The following is a 16,913-nucleotide window of genomic DNA, read 5'->3' as shown; positions in this document are numbered from 1 at the left end:
CTAATGATGTCAATTGGGTTGCGGTTGCTTTTGGAAATTTCCACACCGACGTTGAACCGAGACAGATGTTGGTGTGATGCTACAGTGTTGGTACTTGATGAGACGCAACTTTTGTGTTGTAGATTTTTAGTAGCATCCAAGAAAAGGCCATCGAAGCAGAGATGGCAGCAACTAAAGACGTCGCCATGGAGCCGACGGACCGAAGCCTCCAGGATGATCTGGTATGGCCGTTCTCACAAAGGCTCACCAACAAATTGACCAGAAAGCAACTTGAAACATGCTGCCAATCTCTAAAAAAATTGCATACAAAATTGGAGATTTACCTCTCGTTTCTATGCATTTCTTACCAGACGTAAATCATTCCAAAGGTTCTGATTATTATTTTTTTTTAAAGGAAGCCCTAAATTTAAATTTCTGAGGATTTTTGGTTTAATTTGAACATTTGACTGGTTCAAAATATTTCAAGGATTTTTCTTTATTTCAAAGTAAAAGACAATAGTTAAATTTAGATTTTTTTTCTTTTTTAATAATTGTATGTCTTTTTTTTTTACTTTTTGGCCAATCCAAACCATCCCAAGAATAATCTGTTCAGGTCTTTCCGTAGTTGTTTTTGTTTAGTTATTTCTTCGTAAAAATAAAATGTAAAAGTTCATGTTTTTTAGGATCAATCTCTAATTTTAACACATTTTTACTGATTAACTTTTCCAACTTCACTTATTCACCGCCAGACATGTGCAAAAAATGTGTCCCCTCCAGTGCCAGGGTTTTTGTCATTGTCACTCGAATTTCAGGATCCACAGGATATTGAGTTGTCGGATTACATAAACATTCAATACACAGTAATAAACCTTAGACTGTCGTTTCATCAGAAAAAAAAGAGTTAATTCCTAAATTATATGGGTTTGGAGTTATATGATCTTGAAATGAGGGTGTCGTTCCAAAAAAAGCAATGCAATACATACATATTGGTTTATATAGCACTTTAACAACAAATGAAGCTGGAACAAAGCGCTAATGTGGGGAAAAAAGGGAAATGCCGCCCCCTTGTGGAAGGGAAAACATTGCCAGAGGTCTGACCAGCGCTTTGTCGAAACCCCCCGCAAGAAAAACCAAAACCCAAACAAATTCTGGAATGGCGCTCTACGTCATATTTTCAATTCCCGAATAAATTCGTGAATGGGTTAATTGGTCTACCTCTTCCTATTCCAGTGCCCTGAGTAAATGCCCCATTTTAAGAAAATAATGTATCATCCCGATTATTTACAATAGAACAATTATTTAAAGGACAACCGACGCCTATGGACAAGTGTCCATAATTTGTAAAATCACTTCAAATGACTTCGACTGAGCGTATTTTACAAAGATTTCACGGCATATAGCTACAGTTTACGTTTTAAGACTTGCGCTGAATATTCAGGCAGTCTTGTTTTCAAGTTGATGACGATGCCTGACGTGACGTCACATCTGGAAGGCCCCTGACCCAGAAAGCAACACACAATGCATTTTGGGTACTTTTTTTTTCATCTGAAAACACCGTGTTGATCACGAAATTAGAAGGAAAACTCCATAAATAATGCGATGGTGAATTGTGTGTTGCACCAAGACTACCATTTGATACTAGTTGACTCAAATTCCCAGCAGACAAATCAGCCCATTTCCAACGGAGCTTGGGCGCCATTTTGTGCATTTTCTGGGACGCTGAATTGGAGTCCAGATGCCTCAAAATGACACGGAATAACTTCTTTAATCGATTGCAAACATTTATGCTTTCCTCTTCAGAACTATTTGAATCATATTCATAACTGGAGGACTAAGAAGAAAGCATCTTCTCCGAATCTGAAACCATTGTTTTGATTCTAGAGCAAGGCAAAGACGTCATGGCGTGACGTCACAAACAAGGGGGCGTATTTTAGATGCTATAAAACGTTTTTCTGATGTCAGTTAGGAAACAAAAAAATGGTGTCGGTTGTCCTTTAATATCTTTTACTAAACTAAATTTGCATTCAGCATTTATTTGGTCGTCCAGAACAAATCAATGAGCCAATGAATTCATATTTCAATTCTTTGCTCAGAATGAGGCGGCGAAGGAGTTTGAAGAGAAACTCAAGCAGGATAAAGAGAAAGTAAAGGAACTCTGCCTGGAAGAGTAAGTACAGAACATGTCTGCAAGTGCAAAAAACGACAAGTTTGATGTCTGTCATTTCATCTTTTGTTTTTATTTAGGTACAAGATCAGCGGGCAGGATGAGGACTGGGACGAAGTGCTGAAGAAAGCGGGGAACACGGCGATGGTCAGCATTAAAAGGTGCCGTGACAAAATCATTACATTTGACGCTTGCATCCGCTGTCGAAATGCCAGCTCATTAATACATGTCTGTGGTTTTCTGTTCTCAACAGTAACAAGAAGAGGAAACTCGATGCAGGAAAGGACGTGGCAAGCAATGGAGGGCTTCAGCACGCAAAGCAAAATAAAAAGGATCCGAACCACGGAAAGTTCAAGAAGACCAAAAGTGGCAAATTTGGAAAAAAGGCGTTGAAGCGAAATGCAATGTCATAAAAAGGACTCTTGTGTCACTTTTTTTAGTTGAATGCAAGAAACGGACAAAAGAGCATTTGGCTTTTTTTTAATTACAAGAATTTGTGTGCCATATATATAGATACAAATGTCGACAGTTTCTCATCACGTATTAAATAGTGCATCTCAAAGCATGAGGTTTTAATGCAACGGTATCAAGTGTTTTGACTTTTTTGTAATGTTTTGATTATTCAAGATGATTTTAGAAGATGTACAAAGTTAGTTGTTATCCCTTTTCTATAAAGTGAGGTAAGCATTTTACCAACGCCTGGACCGGGCTGTCATTTCAGCATGTGCGGCTGTAATTGTGCCCACTTGCGCTTCAGTTGTTGCTTGACGTCGTCTGCTGCGAAGATGAAGTCAATGGCCCGCGACGACAGCGTCCACACGGCCTCGTGATCCAGGCCGAACGTGGACGCTGCCAGCTGGTATTCCTGAGACAAATCTGTACTGAACACGCCCTTGTCGTCAGTCTGCCAGAGGACAAAACATGAAAATAAATTGACAATGCTTCAATAAATATAATTTAAAGGACAACCGACACCATTTTTTTGGGTTCCTAACAGACATCCGAAAAACGTTTCATAGCATCTAAAATACCCAAAACGCGCAGGCTGATATTTTTAGTCAAATGCAAAACACCCATAAAAATGATTTGGTGTCCCAAAACTACTTCAAAATGACCTCGGAAATGGTGACTTACAGGAGGTCCCGCCCCCTTATTCGTGACGTCACGCCAGGACGTCTTTGCCTAGCTCGAGTATCAAAATAATGGCTTCAGATTTGGAGAAGATGCTTTCTTGCTACTCATCCAGTTATGAATATGATTCAAATAATTCTGAAGAGGAAAGCATAAATGTTTGCAATCGATTAAAGAAGTACTTGCGTATCAATTCGAGCCGTCAGGACGCCAATGTAGCGACCCAGAAAATGCACAAGATGGCACCCAAGCTCCGATGGAAATGGGCTGATTTGTCTGCTGGGAATTTGTGTCAACTAGTATCAAATAGTAGTCTTGGTGCAACACATAACAATTCACCATTGCATTATGTGTTTTCCTTCTAATTTCGCCATCAACACGAACTTTTCAGACGAAACGAAGTACCCAAAATGCATTGTGTCGCTTTCTCGGTCAGGGGCGTTCCAGACGTGACGTCACGTCTGGAATCGTCATCAACTGGAAAACATGACTTCCTGAATATTCAGCGCGAGTCTTAAAACGTAAAATCTAGCTATATGCGTGGAATCTTTGGAAAATAGGCTCAGTAGAAGTCATTTGAAGTGATTTTACAAATTATGGACACAACTTGTCCGAAGTCGTCGGTTGTTCTTTAAGCTATTTTTTGGTCAAGAAAAAACCCAACCATGTATATATAGTAAGGCATTGTTAGCAAAAACAAAAAAACGACCACATATAATACCACATAATAGTAAGGCGTTTTTAGGCTGAGAAAAATGCCTGTTTTTTTTTTGGGCCGAAAAAAAAACGACCATGTATAGTAAAGTGCTTTTCGGCCCAAAAAAACTACCTTGTATTGTAAGACGCTTTTGGCCGAAAAAACAACAACCATGTACAGTAAGGTGTTTTTAGGCTGAAAAAATGACTATAATAAGCAGTTTTTGGCCGAAATAACAACCATGTATAGCAGGGCATTTTTAGCTGAAAAAAAGCGACCATGTATAAAAGTAAAGTGTTTTTGGCCCAAAAAAACTACCATGTTTCATAAGGCGTTTTTAGCCGAAAAAAACAACCATGTACAGTGAAGCGTTTTTAGACGGAAAAAAACGACTAACGATAGTAAGGCTTTTTTTGCCGAGGGAAAAAAAGGCGCAGTGTTTTTAGGCTGAAAAAAATGACTGTATAAAATATAAATATTTGTCAAACATTATGTTTCAAAGGAAATGAATTTTTACATTTACAGAAAGTAGAATTTTTCAAAAAAAGAAATCGCAATTTTCCAAGAATAAAGTTGTAAACAATATGATGTATTAATATGAAATTGCCCACACAAACATTAAGGGAGTACAGTGATACCTCGGTTTACGAACCCCTTGGCTTACGAACTTTTTGGTTGACGAACGTTACATTTAAAAAAAAACAACCATGTATAGTCAAGTGTTTTTAGCCCCCCAAAAAATTTCTTGTATAGTAAGTCGTTTTTTGGTGGGAAAAAAAAACAACCATGTATAGGCTACTGTTTTTAGGCCCCCAAAAAATTTCTTGGATAGTAAGGCGTTTTTGGCCGGAAAAAAAAACGACCATGTATAATAAGGCATTGTTAACCGAAAAAAAAACAATCATGGATGTATATGTGGCATACGTGGTTTGCTATTGAGTGGATACTTTAGCTTTTTTTTTTTTAATGGGAGGAATGTCGGTGCCATTTGACTGTCTTCGCTGGACAGCTCTGCGGCCATTGTGCTTTTTTTGTGCCTGTAATGGGCAGCATCTTCACAGACCGCTTTTTTTCAGTGGAAAGTTCGGTGCTGTTGGACAGTCCAAGGCTGGATGGATGCATGGCTTGAGGAGCCCGCCATAAGAAGAAAGGAGCGCCGATGCATATTTGGAACTGTCGCGGCTTGGCATTGTAAAAGAGTAAAGCGTTTATGGCTGAAAAAAACCCAACCATCTATAGTAAGGCATTTTGAGCCGAAAAAAACGACCGTGTATAGTCACGTGTTTTTATGCCCAAAAAAACAACCTTATATAGCAAGGTGTTTTGGCCGAAAAAAAACGACCATGTATAGTAGGATTTTTAGGCCAAACCAAAAAAAAAAAAACGACCATTTATAGTAAGGTGTTTACAGTCAAGCGTTTATGGCAGGAAAAAAACGGCCATTTTTAGACCGAAAAAAAAGACCATGTATAGAAGGGCGTTTTTAGGCCAGAAAAAAACCCACCACGTATTAGTAATAGGACTTTGACCCGGAAAAAAAATGACCCTGTATAGTAAGGCGTTTTTGACCGAAAAAAATTACCATGTATAGTACGACATTTTTGGACAGAAAAAAAGCCCACCATGCACAGTAAGGCGTTTTTAGCCCGAAAAAAAAAACAAACTAACTAAAATACCCTTTGACAATGCATCATCACACCCGAGCACGACTTAATTCCCCAGCAAATCACTTTCCAACCTGCGCAATGGAGAAACGAATCTCAGATTTCATTTCACACGTTTTTTTTTTCCACGCTAAATGCTAAAGGAGAAACGTCTTCAGATCGTTCTAACAGATCAATCTTAAAATGTGGACATACATTGAAACATACAGAGAATGATTTTTTTTAATAAAAATATTTGTCAAACATTATGTTTCAAAGGAAATGAATTTTTAAATTTACAGAAAGAAGAAGTCGCAATTTTCCAAGAATAAAGTTGGAAACAATATGACGTATTAATATGAAATTATCCACACAAACATTAAGGGAGTACGGTGATACCTCGGTTTACGAACCCCTTGGCTTACAAACTTTTTGGTTTACGAACGTTACATTTATGAAAATGTTACCTTGGCATACGAACTATTTTTCGGGATACACACAGAGCTTCCACAATGAGTGATGTGTCGTTCGTGAACGAGCCCGTTCTCCTATAAGAAAATGGTAGCCGACTGTTTTTGTCCTCTATTCCCCGCCCCCAGTCTTCGGTTAAAGCCACGTGATTGGTCAAGAACACAGCGGGGGGAGGGGGGGGGGGTTAAACAAGAGACAGGCAGATGACAGAGAGAGAGTGAGAAAACACACACATGAAAGGACAGAGGGCAGAGCTTGAAACAAAAAAATAAAAGTGAAAAAAACAAAAGTGAAATGGTGAAATTTGGACTCGTTTGAACTTTGATAGTTCAAAGGCAGAGTGTAGACTGCAAGGTTAAAATTCCCATCAATCAGGCGCCACAAATAACCCGCACAAGCCATCTGTACACTGGATGCAAAAAGCTATCAACCCAGCTAAACAGAACACAATTGATGAGGAACTAGATAAAATGATCACAGAGAAAGCACCTACAAGGGATCATTCCTCAAGATGGTGAAGGAAGAAGGCTACGTTCCTCATCAAGTGTTTAATGCTGGTGAAACCGGTCACTCCATTCCATCAAGCCATCAACGACCATCACAAAGGTCAATAAAACTTTATTATACAGTATAGTTTATTTCTTTAATTATAATACCATCGCACATTTATTATCCATAAAATGAGGTATATTTTGTGTCGTTTTAAGGCTTAGCAAATGAGAAAGTAGAAAATTATGTTTTAATGGCGACCTGGAAACGGATTATGCTCATTTTAATGGATTCCTATGGGAAATAAATTTTTGGGATACACACTTTTTGCCTTACACACTCTGTCTGGGAACCAATTAAGTTCATAAGCCAAGGTATCACTGTATTTCGGATCATACTTACATTTTTAAAAATGTGTTTTACATGTTCACAAAAAGACCAGGCAGTAGCTTGAGTCATTGCAGCTATTTCAGAGAGGAAGAAACTTACACAAATGACGCTCGGGTGGCCCAATTGGTACCAGTACTTGAAGTGATGCTTGGAGTAACACGGAACACTTTGTCCTTTGACGTTTGATGTCAAACAGAGCTCTGGCGGAGGGATTTGGGGGGGACCATGAAGAGTCATTCGCACACGCAAACAAACACACACACACACACACACACACACACACACACACACACGCACACACGCACACACGCCAAGTCAGTTGAGTTTCATGTCTTGTATATGTAAGCTGTATTCCCAACATGTATTTGGTTCCCACGAACAAGTAAGGCTATTCGGAGCAGCACTTGAATGGCTCTTTTACAACGGATGTTTTTTTTTCCACGACTGTATGACAATTCATCGCCATCTTAGAACGACAACTTGAATAATTGTAGGCAACTATTAATACGAGTGATAAAAATGCCCTATTCATTAACTCATTCTCGAATGTATGCGAGAATTGAAAAACATAGAGCGCCAATCCCGAATTTGTTCGGGTTTTGGTTTTTTCTTTTTTGGGTGCTGATAAGGAGCTGGCCATGGCCTCTGGCATTATTTCTTTCCTTCCACAAGGGGGCAGCATTTCCCCTTTTCCCCATGTTTGCACTTTGTTCCAGCTTCAGCTGTTGTTCAAGCGCTGTAAAAACCAATATGGATGTATTGCATTGTATTTTGGACAGCCGCCCTCATTTCAAGATCATATAACTCCAGATCCATGTAATTTAGGAATTAACTCTTTTTTTCTGATGAAACAAGAGTCTAAGGTTTCTTACACTGCATTGAAAGTTTATGTAGTCCTAAAACTCAATATTCTGTGTGTAAATGCTGCAGAGACATTTGTTTATAGCGGCCATCCCATAGTTGACCAGCAGATGGCTGTGCTTTATTTTTCTCGACATTACGTTAGGTTGTTGTCACTTCCTGTACAGGTTTTACTTTCCGCGCCTCTTTAAGTTTCGTTTTCACTGAGAAGACGGCGAGAATGGACATTCTTTATCGCTGTATTGTTTAGCAAGGAAAAGATATAAAGGACGAAAATCAAAAGTTCTATTTTGGACGGAAAGCGGGCAAAGTGGTTTGTACGATTTTATTGCATATGTTTTATGATGTAAAGTGCAAATGTTTATGTGTAAATAATAGCTACATTGTTATACTTGTTTGTAGTTCTACGGTGGTGGTGTCGGTGGTATGAAATCACATTAAAGAATTAACCATCAGTACAAAGAACCGGAGTCCTCTATTTCGAATGGAAGCACACTGGGTCCTGCAATTTGAGTGGCAATGACAAAAACCCTGGCACTGGAATGGATACATTTTTGCCAGCAAGACAGTCATTGCACACCACCAAACAAGATTACCAGAAAAAACAGGAGACATATCAACTTGATACTTTTTACCATCTGAGAGAAGATTCATTTAGTTGTTCTGTCAATATAAGTTGCCGGCACAGATAGATGGGCAAAGATGTAGTCTTTGTTTTTCAGAAATAATTTTCTCATTGGTCGGACTGTTTTAGTGCATGGTCTATTTTACTTGTGAGTGTATTAAAACATCATTTTACACGATGGTAAAATATTGACAAAAAATGCTCAAAATACCTTTACGAGCACACAAATACACATGGACTCATGCTTTGTAAATACCACAGCCACCTTATGTCGAGTCAATACAGTTACTTACATAGATATGTAAATTTACTTTTACACTTTGCACTATGTAGTTATTTTTATGAAACATTTTTGTGCAGTTGTACATTTCGGTCTCCTGACATTTTCTTTTGTGCATACAATACTTGTTTTTTTCTTCTTCTTTTTGAACCCCCTTTCAATTTTGCTGCTGTGGATTGCAAATTTCCCCATTGTGGGGAAAGGCTTTCTGATTCTGGTGCTACTCGGGAGACTAAACTTCACAAGTTGACAACTATGTGCTGCTAATGGTACTAGTGGCATCAGTACTACCCTACTGACTGACAGTATTGTACTGATGAACAGAAAAGCGCTTTACTCTAAACACCAGTGGCACCTAGATATCAACAAGTGCCATTTGGTCACTTAATAATAATACATTTTATTTCTAAGTGCACCTTTCAAAACTCTCAAGGAAATATGTCACAGCTCCACCAGGTCGCCCCCTCGATTGTTTTATGAGTGCATCGAAATGTCAATGGTGGAGAACAAAAACAGCGCGAGTAATATATTTGTTTTTATAGCATGTTGAATTAGCCTATGATATCAATCGTCTTCGCCCCTCTCTCACTCCTCACACCACTGCTATCCTTGTTCCTAGTCTTGTCACCTCCCGGATTGACTATTGCAATTCACTTCTCCTTGGTGTCCCTCAGAAACTTCTCCACAAACTTCAACTCGTCCAGAATTCTTCAGCCCGGATCATTACCAGAACCTCATCCTTTCACCACATCACCCCCGTCCACCAAGAGCTCCACTGGCTCCCAGTGAAACATAGAATCAACTTTTTAATTCTTCTTTATACATTTAAAGCTATCCATAACCGTGCCCCCCCATACCTATCTGACCTTCTCCAAATGATGAGTGATGATGAGTGACAGGGCCTTCAGCTGCTCTGCCCCCAAACTTTGGAACTCACTTCCTCCCAACATTCGTAACATCGATTCTCTTCCCACCTTCAAGTCCCATCTCAAAAGCCACCTATTTAAAATTGCATTTTCTGTGTCGCTCTCTCTCTTGTTTATATTTAAAATTGTATTTTATTTATTGCATTCTATTTGTGATTGTATTTTATTTATTAATGTACCTATGCTTGTCTGTGACTGAAAGGCGCTTAAAATGTAATGTATTATTATTATTATTATTATTATTATTATTATTATTATTATTATTATGAGTGAGGACAATTGGGGAATCGGGGTGCAAAAAAAAAACACTCAAACAGAGACACGGTAAATTGTTGTAATAAATAGTTGTATTAAGTTCATCCTGTCTACTTGATATCTAACTTAAAACAGATTCTTTTGTTACAGACAGTGTATTTTATGTGTTCAATCACCTGACATATTTCGGCGTATACTTCCGCCTTCGTCAGAGTGTCACGGATGTTGTTGTCACAACAACACACAACAACATCCGTATACGCCGAAACATGTCAGGTAATTGAACACCTAAAAAACACTGTAAGAAAGGAATATGTTGTAAAAAAAGTTGTAATAAATATTTAGCGGTCACCCCGGCCTTACCCAAGGGGATGTTATACTTCACCACTTTGTCAACAAGGCTCTGCGATCCGCCCACGTCAGGGTGCAGGAAGGTGCCGTGCCCGATTCGGTCCGGCGGCAGATTGAGCAGCAGCTCCGATTCCTCCAACTGAGACGGCACCTGGGACGGGTCATTTCCGCAGAATCACACGAGACCCCTTTTGTAATATTTTGCATTGTATCGCAATACGCACACATTGCTCATGTTGTGACCCATGTTTCCATGACTTACTTCGGAGAGGTGCAGCGACAACTTTAGTCCACTGTTCTTGGCTCGCTGTAAGGCTGGAAGCAGGTCTTTACCATGACCGACCTGAAAACGACATTATTTATTGAATTGAGGGGTTTGGGATGGGAATTACACCACTTGAAAATGGATGCAAGGATATAGGTGTTGGTTGTGAAATGGTTTGCATACCCTCGGATCCCCACTGAGATCAAGTCCAACCACCAGCCCATCAGCAGACAGCATGTACTCTTCGGCCAGTTTCACTGTTTCCATGGCAACCTCAGTCCCGTTCCTGCGATCAATGGCAACTAGGAACCTGAAAAGAACATTTGACCTCTGTCAGTATCTATCTTCACATTCGGATATTCATTGTAGGCCTACCTGACATCAATGTCCACCTCCTCCTCTTTACACTGCTGGATGGCTTTTATGATAGTGTCCACATAGCTCTTTTTGGTCAACCCTGAATAATTGCGAAACATCTTAACACTCAGCAATGAGTATGTTGATAGATGCATTTAATGTCTCAAACCTGTTTTCTTCTCCTCTCTCGGTGTACTCCTAAGTTCTAAATATTTGACACCGTCAGCAGCAAACTCCTTGATGACATCTGTAGCCACCTAGAAAGATCAAACATTGCCATTGTGCTTGCAGAAACCATTTAAAAAAATCACACTTTTTATTTTCACCATCAGGATGTCCTCCTCCGTGTCCACCAGCTGATGAATGACCTTGAACACCTGAAAGCACCTGCAGCATATTATATTGCGACGTTACCAACCGCTGCGATCATATGGTGATGACAGAACACACGAGTGGTCTACGAACTCATTCAACGTTCTCCGCTGGCCTTTCTCGATGGCCGTCATGTGATGTTCAATGTTAAGATGTGGCTTTCGCTTAATGAGCTTCTCCATAGTTTGGAAGCTCACTGAGCCATTGAGATGAGCGTGCAGCTCCTTTTGGAGAGGGAAGAAACCAATTAGAATTGTCATACTTCCCAACGACCATATAACCACTGTATTTCAAAATAACTGGCCGATAAATGTGATTTACCACTTTTGGGAACTGCCGATAAAAGACATCGTTGTTCTTGTCCATCATCAAAACGACAAATTTCGGCGAGTTTTGGGGCTAAGTGTTTAGTGTCTACAGGACGAGAGGCTTGGCGGTGTTTCCAGGAAGCATTTGGCCGTGACACACAACGAAGTGCAGCAAATTAATAAGTCCGTAAGAGAAGAGTAAATTGTTCCGCATACGCGTCACACGTGTTTCTGAAACAGCCACGTGCGGAATCCCCCACCCCGTCGCATAAAATATGGAATATATAAATACAGAAAATACATATCCATAACAAAACATAAGAGTGTGACGAAAATGTTTGTAACAACCCCCCCCCCAAAAAAAAATGTACATTTAATGGACCAAGTCTGTACTTTATGCAATATAGTTAACCAACAATATATTTGTAACACTGTTTATCCCTGTTAAAATTTCAATGGAGTTGAAAGTTATGAGATTAAGAAAACATGACACATAAATATAGAAACAAGATTTTCTCATGTTAACTTGTGTGAAACTATGTGATTTGTGAATTTTAAATTATGAAGAGTAAAATGACTGAATTGTTAATTGAAAGGGTTCTTTTCCCTCAACCACCCCTATTCGAGACCAATATGAAAGGCCAAGGGACATTGTGCATTTGTTTTGTCAGGAATTAGGACAGCCAGATATGTGAGAAACATTTCTGACCTCATGGCTGATAAATAGTAGACTGTGGCGGGCACTGGGACCGGGCATCTCACCCAGCAGGTGTACGGGAGGGGGCGGGTTTATGTCACATATATTTCACTGCAGTTTCGGTTTTACTTTACTTTCTCCTTGTTAGCAGTTGGAATAAAGACGTACTCCAATCGACCGTGTGTTCTCATTCCTCAACTGCTACACTGGTGACCCCGACGTTCGAAATGTTCATGACAGCAGATGAAGAGATATCTTCCACGGCCATGCCGCCACGACCGGCGCCTCAGCTCGCAGCTGCCGCCTACGCCGCGAAGCTGCCCGAGTTTTGGAGTAGCGACCCGGCTTCGTGGTTCCAACATGTGGAAGCGCTTTTCCACCTACGAGGCGTCACGACAGATGAGCCGAAATATTATCTGGTCGTGGCGTCTCTCAACGAACAGACGACTCGTCGTGTGCTGCCTCTCTTGCGTGCACCTCCACCGAGCGAAAAATACGCAGCGCTCAAACACCTGCTGCTCCGACGGTTCACGTTGTCGGCCTCTGAGAGAGCAGACAGGCTTCTTTCTCTTCCCGGACTCGGCGACGGAACAGCAGTGGACCTGATGGACACAATGTTGTCGCTACTGGGTTCGGATGACGGCGGATTCCTGTTCCCCCACGTGTTCCTTCGCCAGCTACCGGCCTCTGTGCGCGCCGTGCTAGCCAACTTGACGTGCCTAGCCACCGGCGACTACCGAGGTTTGGCTGAAGAAGCGGACCGGGTGCTGCTGACGACACGGAGGTTCGCCGTGCAAAGCGTGACGGCCGAACCCCTCGGCGGAGCGGCGGCGAACATCGACCTGACCCTAGTAGCCGGAGTGGTCACGCGGAAGCGACACGAGAAAGCCCTCTGTTTTTTCCACCAGCGGTTTGGCGCCAAGGCCCGACGCTGCACACCACCCTGCACCCACGAGGCTCCGGGAAACGCCAGCGCCGGCACCCAATAGCGGCCGTGGGTGCCGGCAACGAAAGCGAGCTGCTTTTTATCACAGACTCCTCGTCAGGTAGACGTTTTCTGGTGGACAGCGGGGCACAAGTAAGCCTGCTGACGCCCACGGCCTCGGACAAGACGGCAGGTGGATGTGGGCCTCCCCTGCGCGCAGCTAACGGCTCGCCCATCGCCAGCTTTGGCACCAGGTCGGTAACTGTGTGTTTCCACGAACGAAAATTCGAGTGGGACTTTATTGTGGCCTCGATTACAGTTCCGATAATCGGCACGGATTTTTTATGCGCTCATGGACTGCTTGTGGACATTGCTAACCGTCGTTTGATCGACGCCATCTCTTTCGCCACTTTCCCATGTGAGGCTGGAGGGCTTGGAGCGTTGACGCACGCAAATTATTTAACGTCAGGTAACGTTTATGAACGCCTGCTGACCGATTATCCGTCGTTAACCACACCCGCCTTTTCCAATGCCGATACAAAACACGGGGTACAACATTTCATTCCCACGGTTGGCCCGCCAGTTTTTGCCCGCGCTCGTCGCCTCGACGCGGCAAAATTGGCAATGGCGAAAGGGGAGTTCGCGACGATGGAGCGCTTGGGCATCGTGAGGCATTCCAACAGCCCGTGGGCCTCACCATTGCACATGGTGCCCAAAAGTGACGGTTCTTGCCGGCCGTGCGGTGATTTTCGTCGGCTTAATAATGTAACCACACACGACCGTTACCCAATTCCGCACATCCAGGACTTTTCCGCACGTTTGGCCGGAGCCGTGATCTTTTCCAAAGTTGACCTCGTTCGCAGTTATCACCAGGTTCCGGTACGGGCAGAAGATGTGCCAAAAACTGCAGTAATAACCCCTTTTGGCCTCTTTGAATTCCTCCGTATGCCTTTTGGCCTGAAGGGGGCGGCACAGACCTTTCAGAGACTGATGGACTCAGTCTTGCGAGGCCTAGATTTTGTGTTCGTCTACCTCGACGACATTCTTGTGGCCAGCCCTTCACCAGAGGAACACCTGTCGCACTTAAGGATGGTTTTCAAGCGTCTTGATGTGCATGGCCTTATCGTTAACCCTGTGAAGTGCCAATTTGGTTTGCCCAAGATCGATTTCTTGGGGCACCGCATTTCTCCACAGGGTGCCATCCCCTTACCCGCCAAAGTGCAGGCTGTGGTGAATTTCCCCCGCCCAGCCACAGTTAAAGCTTTGCAGGAGTTTTTGGGCATGATAAATTTTTACAACCGGTTTCTTCCTCACGCAGCCGACCTCCTACAACCCCTCTACGGCGCCTTGAGAAAAAAGAAGGCTAATGACCCCGTCGAGTGGGCCCCGCAACGAGTGCAGTCCTTTGAACGAGCCAAGGAGGCTCTTGCGGGTGCAACTCTTCTGGTCCACCCGATCTCAACCGCACAGGTGGCCTTGACTACCGACGCGTCTGATGTTGCCGTAGGGGCGGTGGTTGAGCAGCTTGTGGAGAACGAATGGCAGCCCCTTGCATTTTTCAGTTGGAAGCTGCAAGATAACGAACGCAAGTATAGTGTTTTCGACAGAGAGTTGTTAGCACTCTATCTTGCAACCCGCCATTTTCGTTTCCTCCTCGAGGGGCGCCGGTTCACCGCCTACGTAGATCATAAACCCCTTACATTCGCCATGTCCAAGGTGACCGAACCGTGGTCGGCCCGACAGCAACGGCATCTAGCGGCTATTTCCGAATTCACAACAGACATTCGGCATGTGGCCGGCAAATGTAACCCTGTGGCCGATTGCCTGTCACGCACGATCGTTTGTCCAGTCCAGCTCGGGGTGGATTTCTCAGAGATGGCCACGGCCCAATCTGAGGATCCGGACATCCACGAACTCAAGGCAGCAGGCACGGCCCTGAAACTGGAGGAGGTGGCAGTGTGTGAAGGGGGTCCCGCTCTCCTCTGCGATGTGTCTACGGGTCGCACCCGTCCCGTGGTTCCGCAGGAGTGGCGTCGGCGAATTTTTGATTCAATTCATTCCCTTTCACACCCTGGCGTCCGGGCGTCAGTCAAACTACTTGGGGCCAAGTTTGTCTGGCCTGGGTTAAGAAAGGACGTCAGGAAGTGGGCAGCTGCATGCGTGGCATGTCAGCGCGCCAAAGTCCACAGGCACACCCGGGCGAACCTAGAAACTTTTTCGATTCCGGCCAGGAGATTTGACCACGTCCATGTGGACCTGGTCGGGCCCCTCCCTCCTTCGCAGGGTTACACACATCTCCTCACTATGGTCGATCGGACCACTAGGTGGCCGGAAGCTGTCCCCCTGTCCTCCACAACCTCGACAGACACTGCCCGCGCATTTCTGTCATCCTGGGACGCACGTTTCGGCACGCCGTCCGATATCACTTCGGACAGAGGCCCCCAGTTTGTGTCCGAACTCTGGTCGGCCATGGCGCAGTCCTTGGGTGTGCAGGTACACCGCACTATGGCCTACCACCCACAGGCTAACGGGATGTGTGAACGTTTCCACCGGTCACTTAAAGCCGCGCTACGGGCCGCACTATCGGACGGTAACTGGGTTGACCGGCTTCCGTGGGTCCTGCTCGGGTTACGTTCAGCCCCTAAAGAAGACCTTAACGCCGCTCCGGCAGAGTTAGTACTCGGTCAGCCACTCCGCATCCCTGGTGAATTCCTGCCTGAAGCTTCGGGTGCACCTTCTTTCCCCCTTTTGCCAGGGAGGCCCCTGGCTCCAGCACCATTTCACCACGGCGTCCCCAAAATATTCGTTCCGTCTGCTCTCAGGTCAGCCCGTTTCGTCTTCGTGCGTCATGATGCCCACCGCTCTCCCCTCCGGCCGCCGTATGATGGCCCGTTTAGAGTGCTCGAACACGGGGAAAAGAGTTTTGTGCTCGATATGGGTGGGAGAAGGGAGGGAGTTTCTATAGACAGACTCAAGCCGGCTCACATAATTGCAGGCGAGGACGTTTCGCCGGCCCAGGTCCCACGTCGCGGACGCCCTCCAAAACCTCCAGCCTCTCCGCGGCATGCCAGGGTTGAGTGTCGTTCCCCCACTCAGTTCTCACCCGGATCACCTGCCCGAGCAATTTCACCTTTACCACCGAACGACGGACTGCATAGTCGTTGTGGCAGGCTGGTCAAGCCCCCTGCAAGATTTTCGCCTTGACTGTCCTTCTGGGTGTTCTGGGGGGGCTGTGTGGCGGGCACTGGGACCGGGCATCTCACCCAGCAGGTGTACGGGAGGGGGCGGGTTTATGTCACATATATTTCACTGCAGTTTCGGTTTTACTTTACTTTCTCCTTGTTAGCAGTTGGAATAAAGACGTACTCCAATCGACCGTGTGTTCTCATTCCTCAACTGCTACAAGACATTCTTTCAGGAGTTTAAAACGTGGGTCCCAGTGGCAGCAGCTAAAGGAAAACATAATGACTGTTATTGTGGTTTACATGGGACAATTTTAAATTTTAGTTCGGACTTTTGCAAGCATCATGGAATTTCAGAATTTTGATTTGTTTTCACGGGCCCCATAAAATGATGTGGTGTGCCAGATTTGACTTTGACACTTGACTTTGACACTTGTGGTGTAGTAGAACTATTAGTCAACATTTCTCCTTCGTTCAAGGGGTGTATTTTTATTTGTAAATCTACTTGCTGGCATGAAATTTATTAAATTCCCACTTATTTTTTT

General features: G+C 43.7%; 3 protein-coding genes across 3 annotated transcripts in view; 2 read left to right on the top strand and 1 right to left on the bottom strand.

Moving 5' to 3' along the window:
• nat10 (N-acetyltransferase 10) overlaps positions 1 to 2,562 on the top strand; it is a 40,044-nt gene extending 37,482 nt beyond the window's left edge. The window contains exons 26-29 of the mRNA XM_088996524.1: positions 123 to 221; positions 2,073 to 2,146; positions 2,224 to 2,304; positions 2,397 to 2,562. Coding sequence (XP_088852650.1) covers positions 123 to 221; positions 2,073 to 2,146; positions 2,224 to 2,304; positions 2,397 to 2,556 — 414 coding nt within the window. The 3' untranslated portion in view covers positions 2,557 to 2,562. The remainder of the gene's footprint in view (positions 1 to 122; positions 222 to 2,072; positions 2,147 to 2,223; positions 2,305 to 2,396) is intronic.
• A 45-nt stretch (positions 2,563 to 2,607) lies between these two features.
• Positions 2,608 to 11,716, bottom strand: mapda (N6-Methyl-AMP deaminase). The gene is made up of 10 exons (XM_088996525.1): positions 11,578 to 11,716; positions 11,350 to 11,480; positions 11,211 to 11,271; positions 11,054 to 11,141; positions 10,903 to 10,984; positions 10,711 to 10,837; positions 10,525 to 10,605; positions 10,275 to 10,413; positions 7,064 to 7,164; positions 2,608 to 3,047 (listed from the first exon to the last, which is right to left on the bottom strand). Exons 1-10 carry the CDS (start codon positions 11,623 to 11,625, stop codon positions 2,856 to 2,858), a joined length of 1,050 nt encoding a protein of 349 aa, XP_088852651.1. The 5' UTR covers positions 11,626 to 11,716; the 3' UTR covers positions 2,608 to 2,855.
• A 594-nt stretch (positions 11,717 to 12,310) lies between these two features.
• Positions 12,311 to 16,469, top strand: LOC148897938 (uncharacterized). The gene is made up of 2 exons (XM_088996457.1): positions 12,311 to 13,440; positions 16,182 to 16,469. The coding sequence occupies exon 1, from the start codon at positions 12,489 to 12,491 to the stop codon at positions 13,248 to 13,250; it is 762 nt and encodes a 253-aa protein (XP_088852583.1). The 5' UTR covers positions 12,311 to 12,488; the 3' UTR covers positions 13,251 to 13,440; positions 16,182 to 16,469.
• Positions 16,470 to 16,913: the final 444 nt, after the last annotated feature.

The sequence above is a fragment of the Hippocampus bargibanti genome, linkage group LG05, assembly GCF_051943395.1.
Source record: "Hippocampus bargibanti isolate YZ-2025 linkage group LG05, ASM5194339v1, whole genome shotgun sequence".
In the NCBI taxonomy this organism is placed as follows: Eukaryota; Metazoa; Chordata; class Actinopteri; order Syngnathiformes; family Syngnathidae; genus Hippocampus; species Hippocampus bargibanti.
Note: the sequence above shows the minus strand (reverse complement) of the source record. Positions and strands in the feature narration are given on the sequence as shown.

Excerpts from the sequence above, each read along its gene's own strand:
- mapda (XM_088996525.1), bottom strand. The coding sequence starts at position 11,625 with ATGATGGACAAGAACAACGATGTCTTTTATCGGCAGTTCCCAAAAGTG. Across the intron at positions 11,142-11,210 it reads CGGAGGAGGACATCCTGATG|GTGGCTACAGATGTCATCAA; the intron begins GTGAAAATAAAA and ends TGATCTTTCTAG. Across the intron at positions 3,048-7,063 it reads GCCACCCGAGCGTCATTTGT|ACTGACGACAAGGGCGTGTT; the intron begins GTAAGTTTCTTC and ends GTCCTCTGGCAG.
- LOC148897938 (XM_088996457.1), top strand. The coding sequence starts at position 12,489 with ATGTTCATGACAGCAGATGAAGAGATATCTTCCACGGCCATGCCGCCA.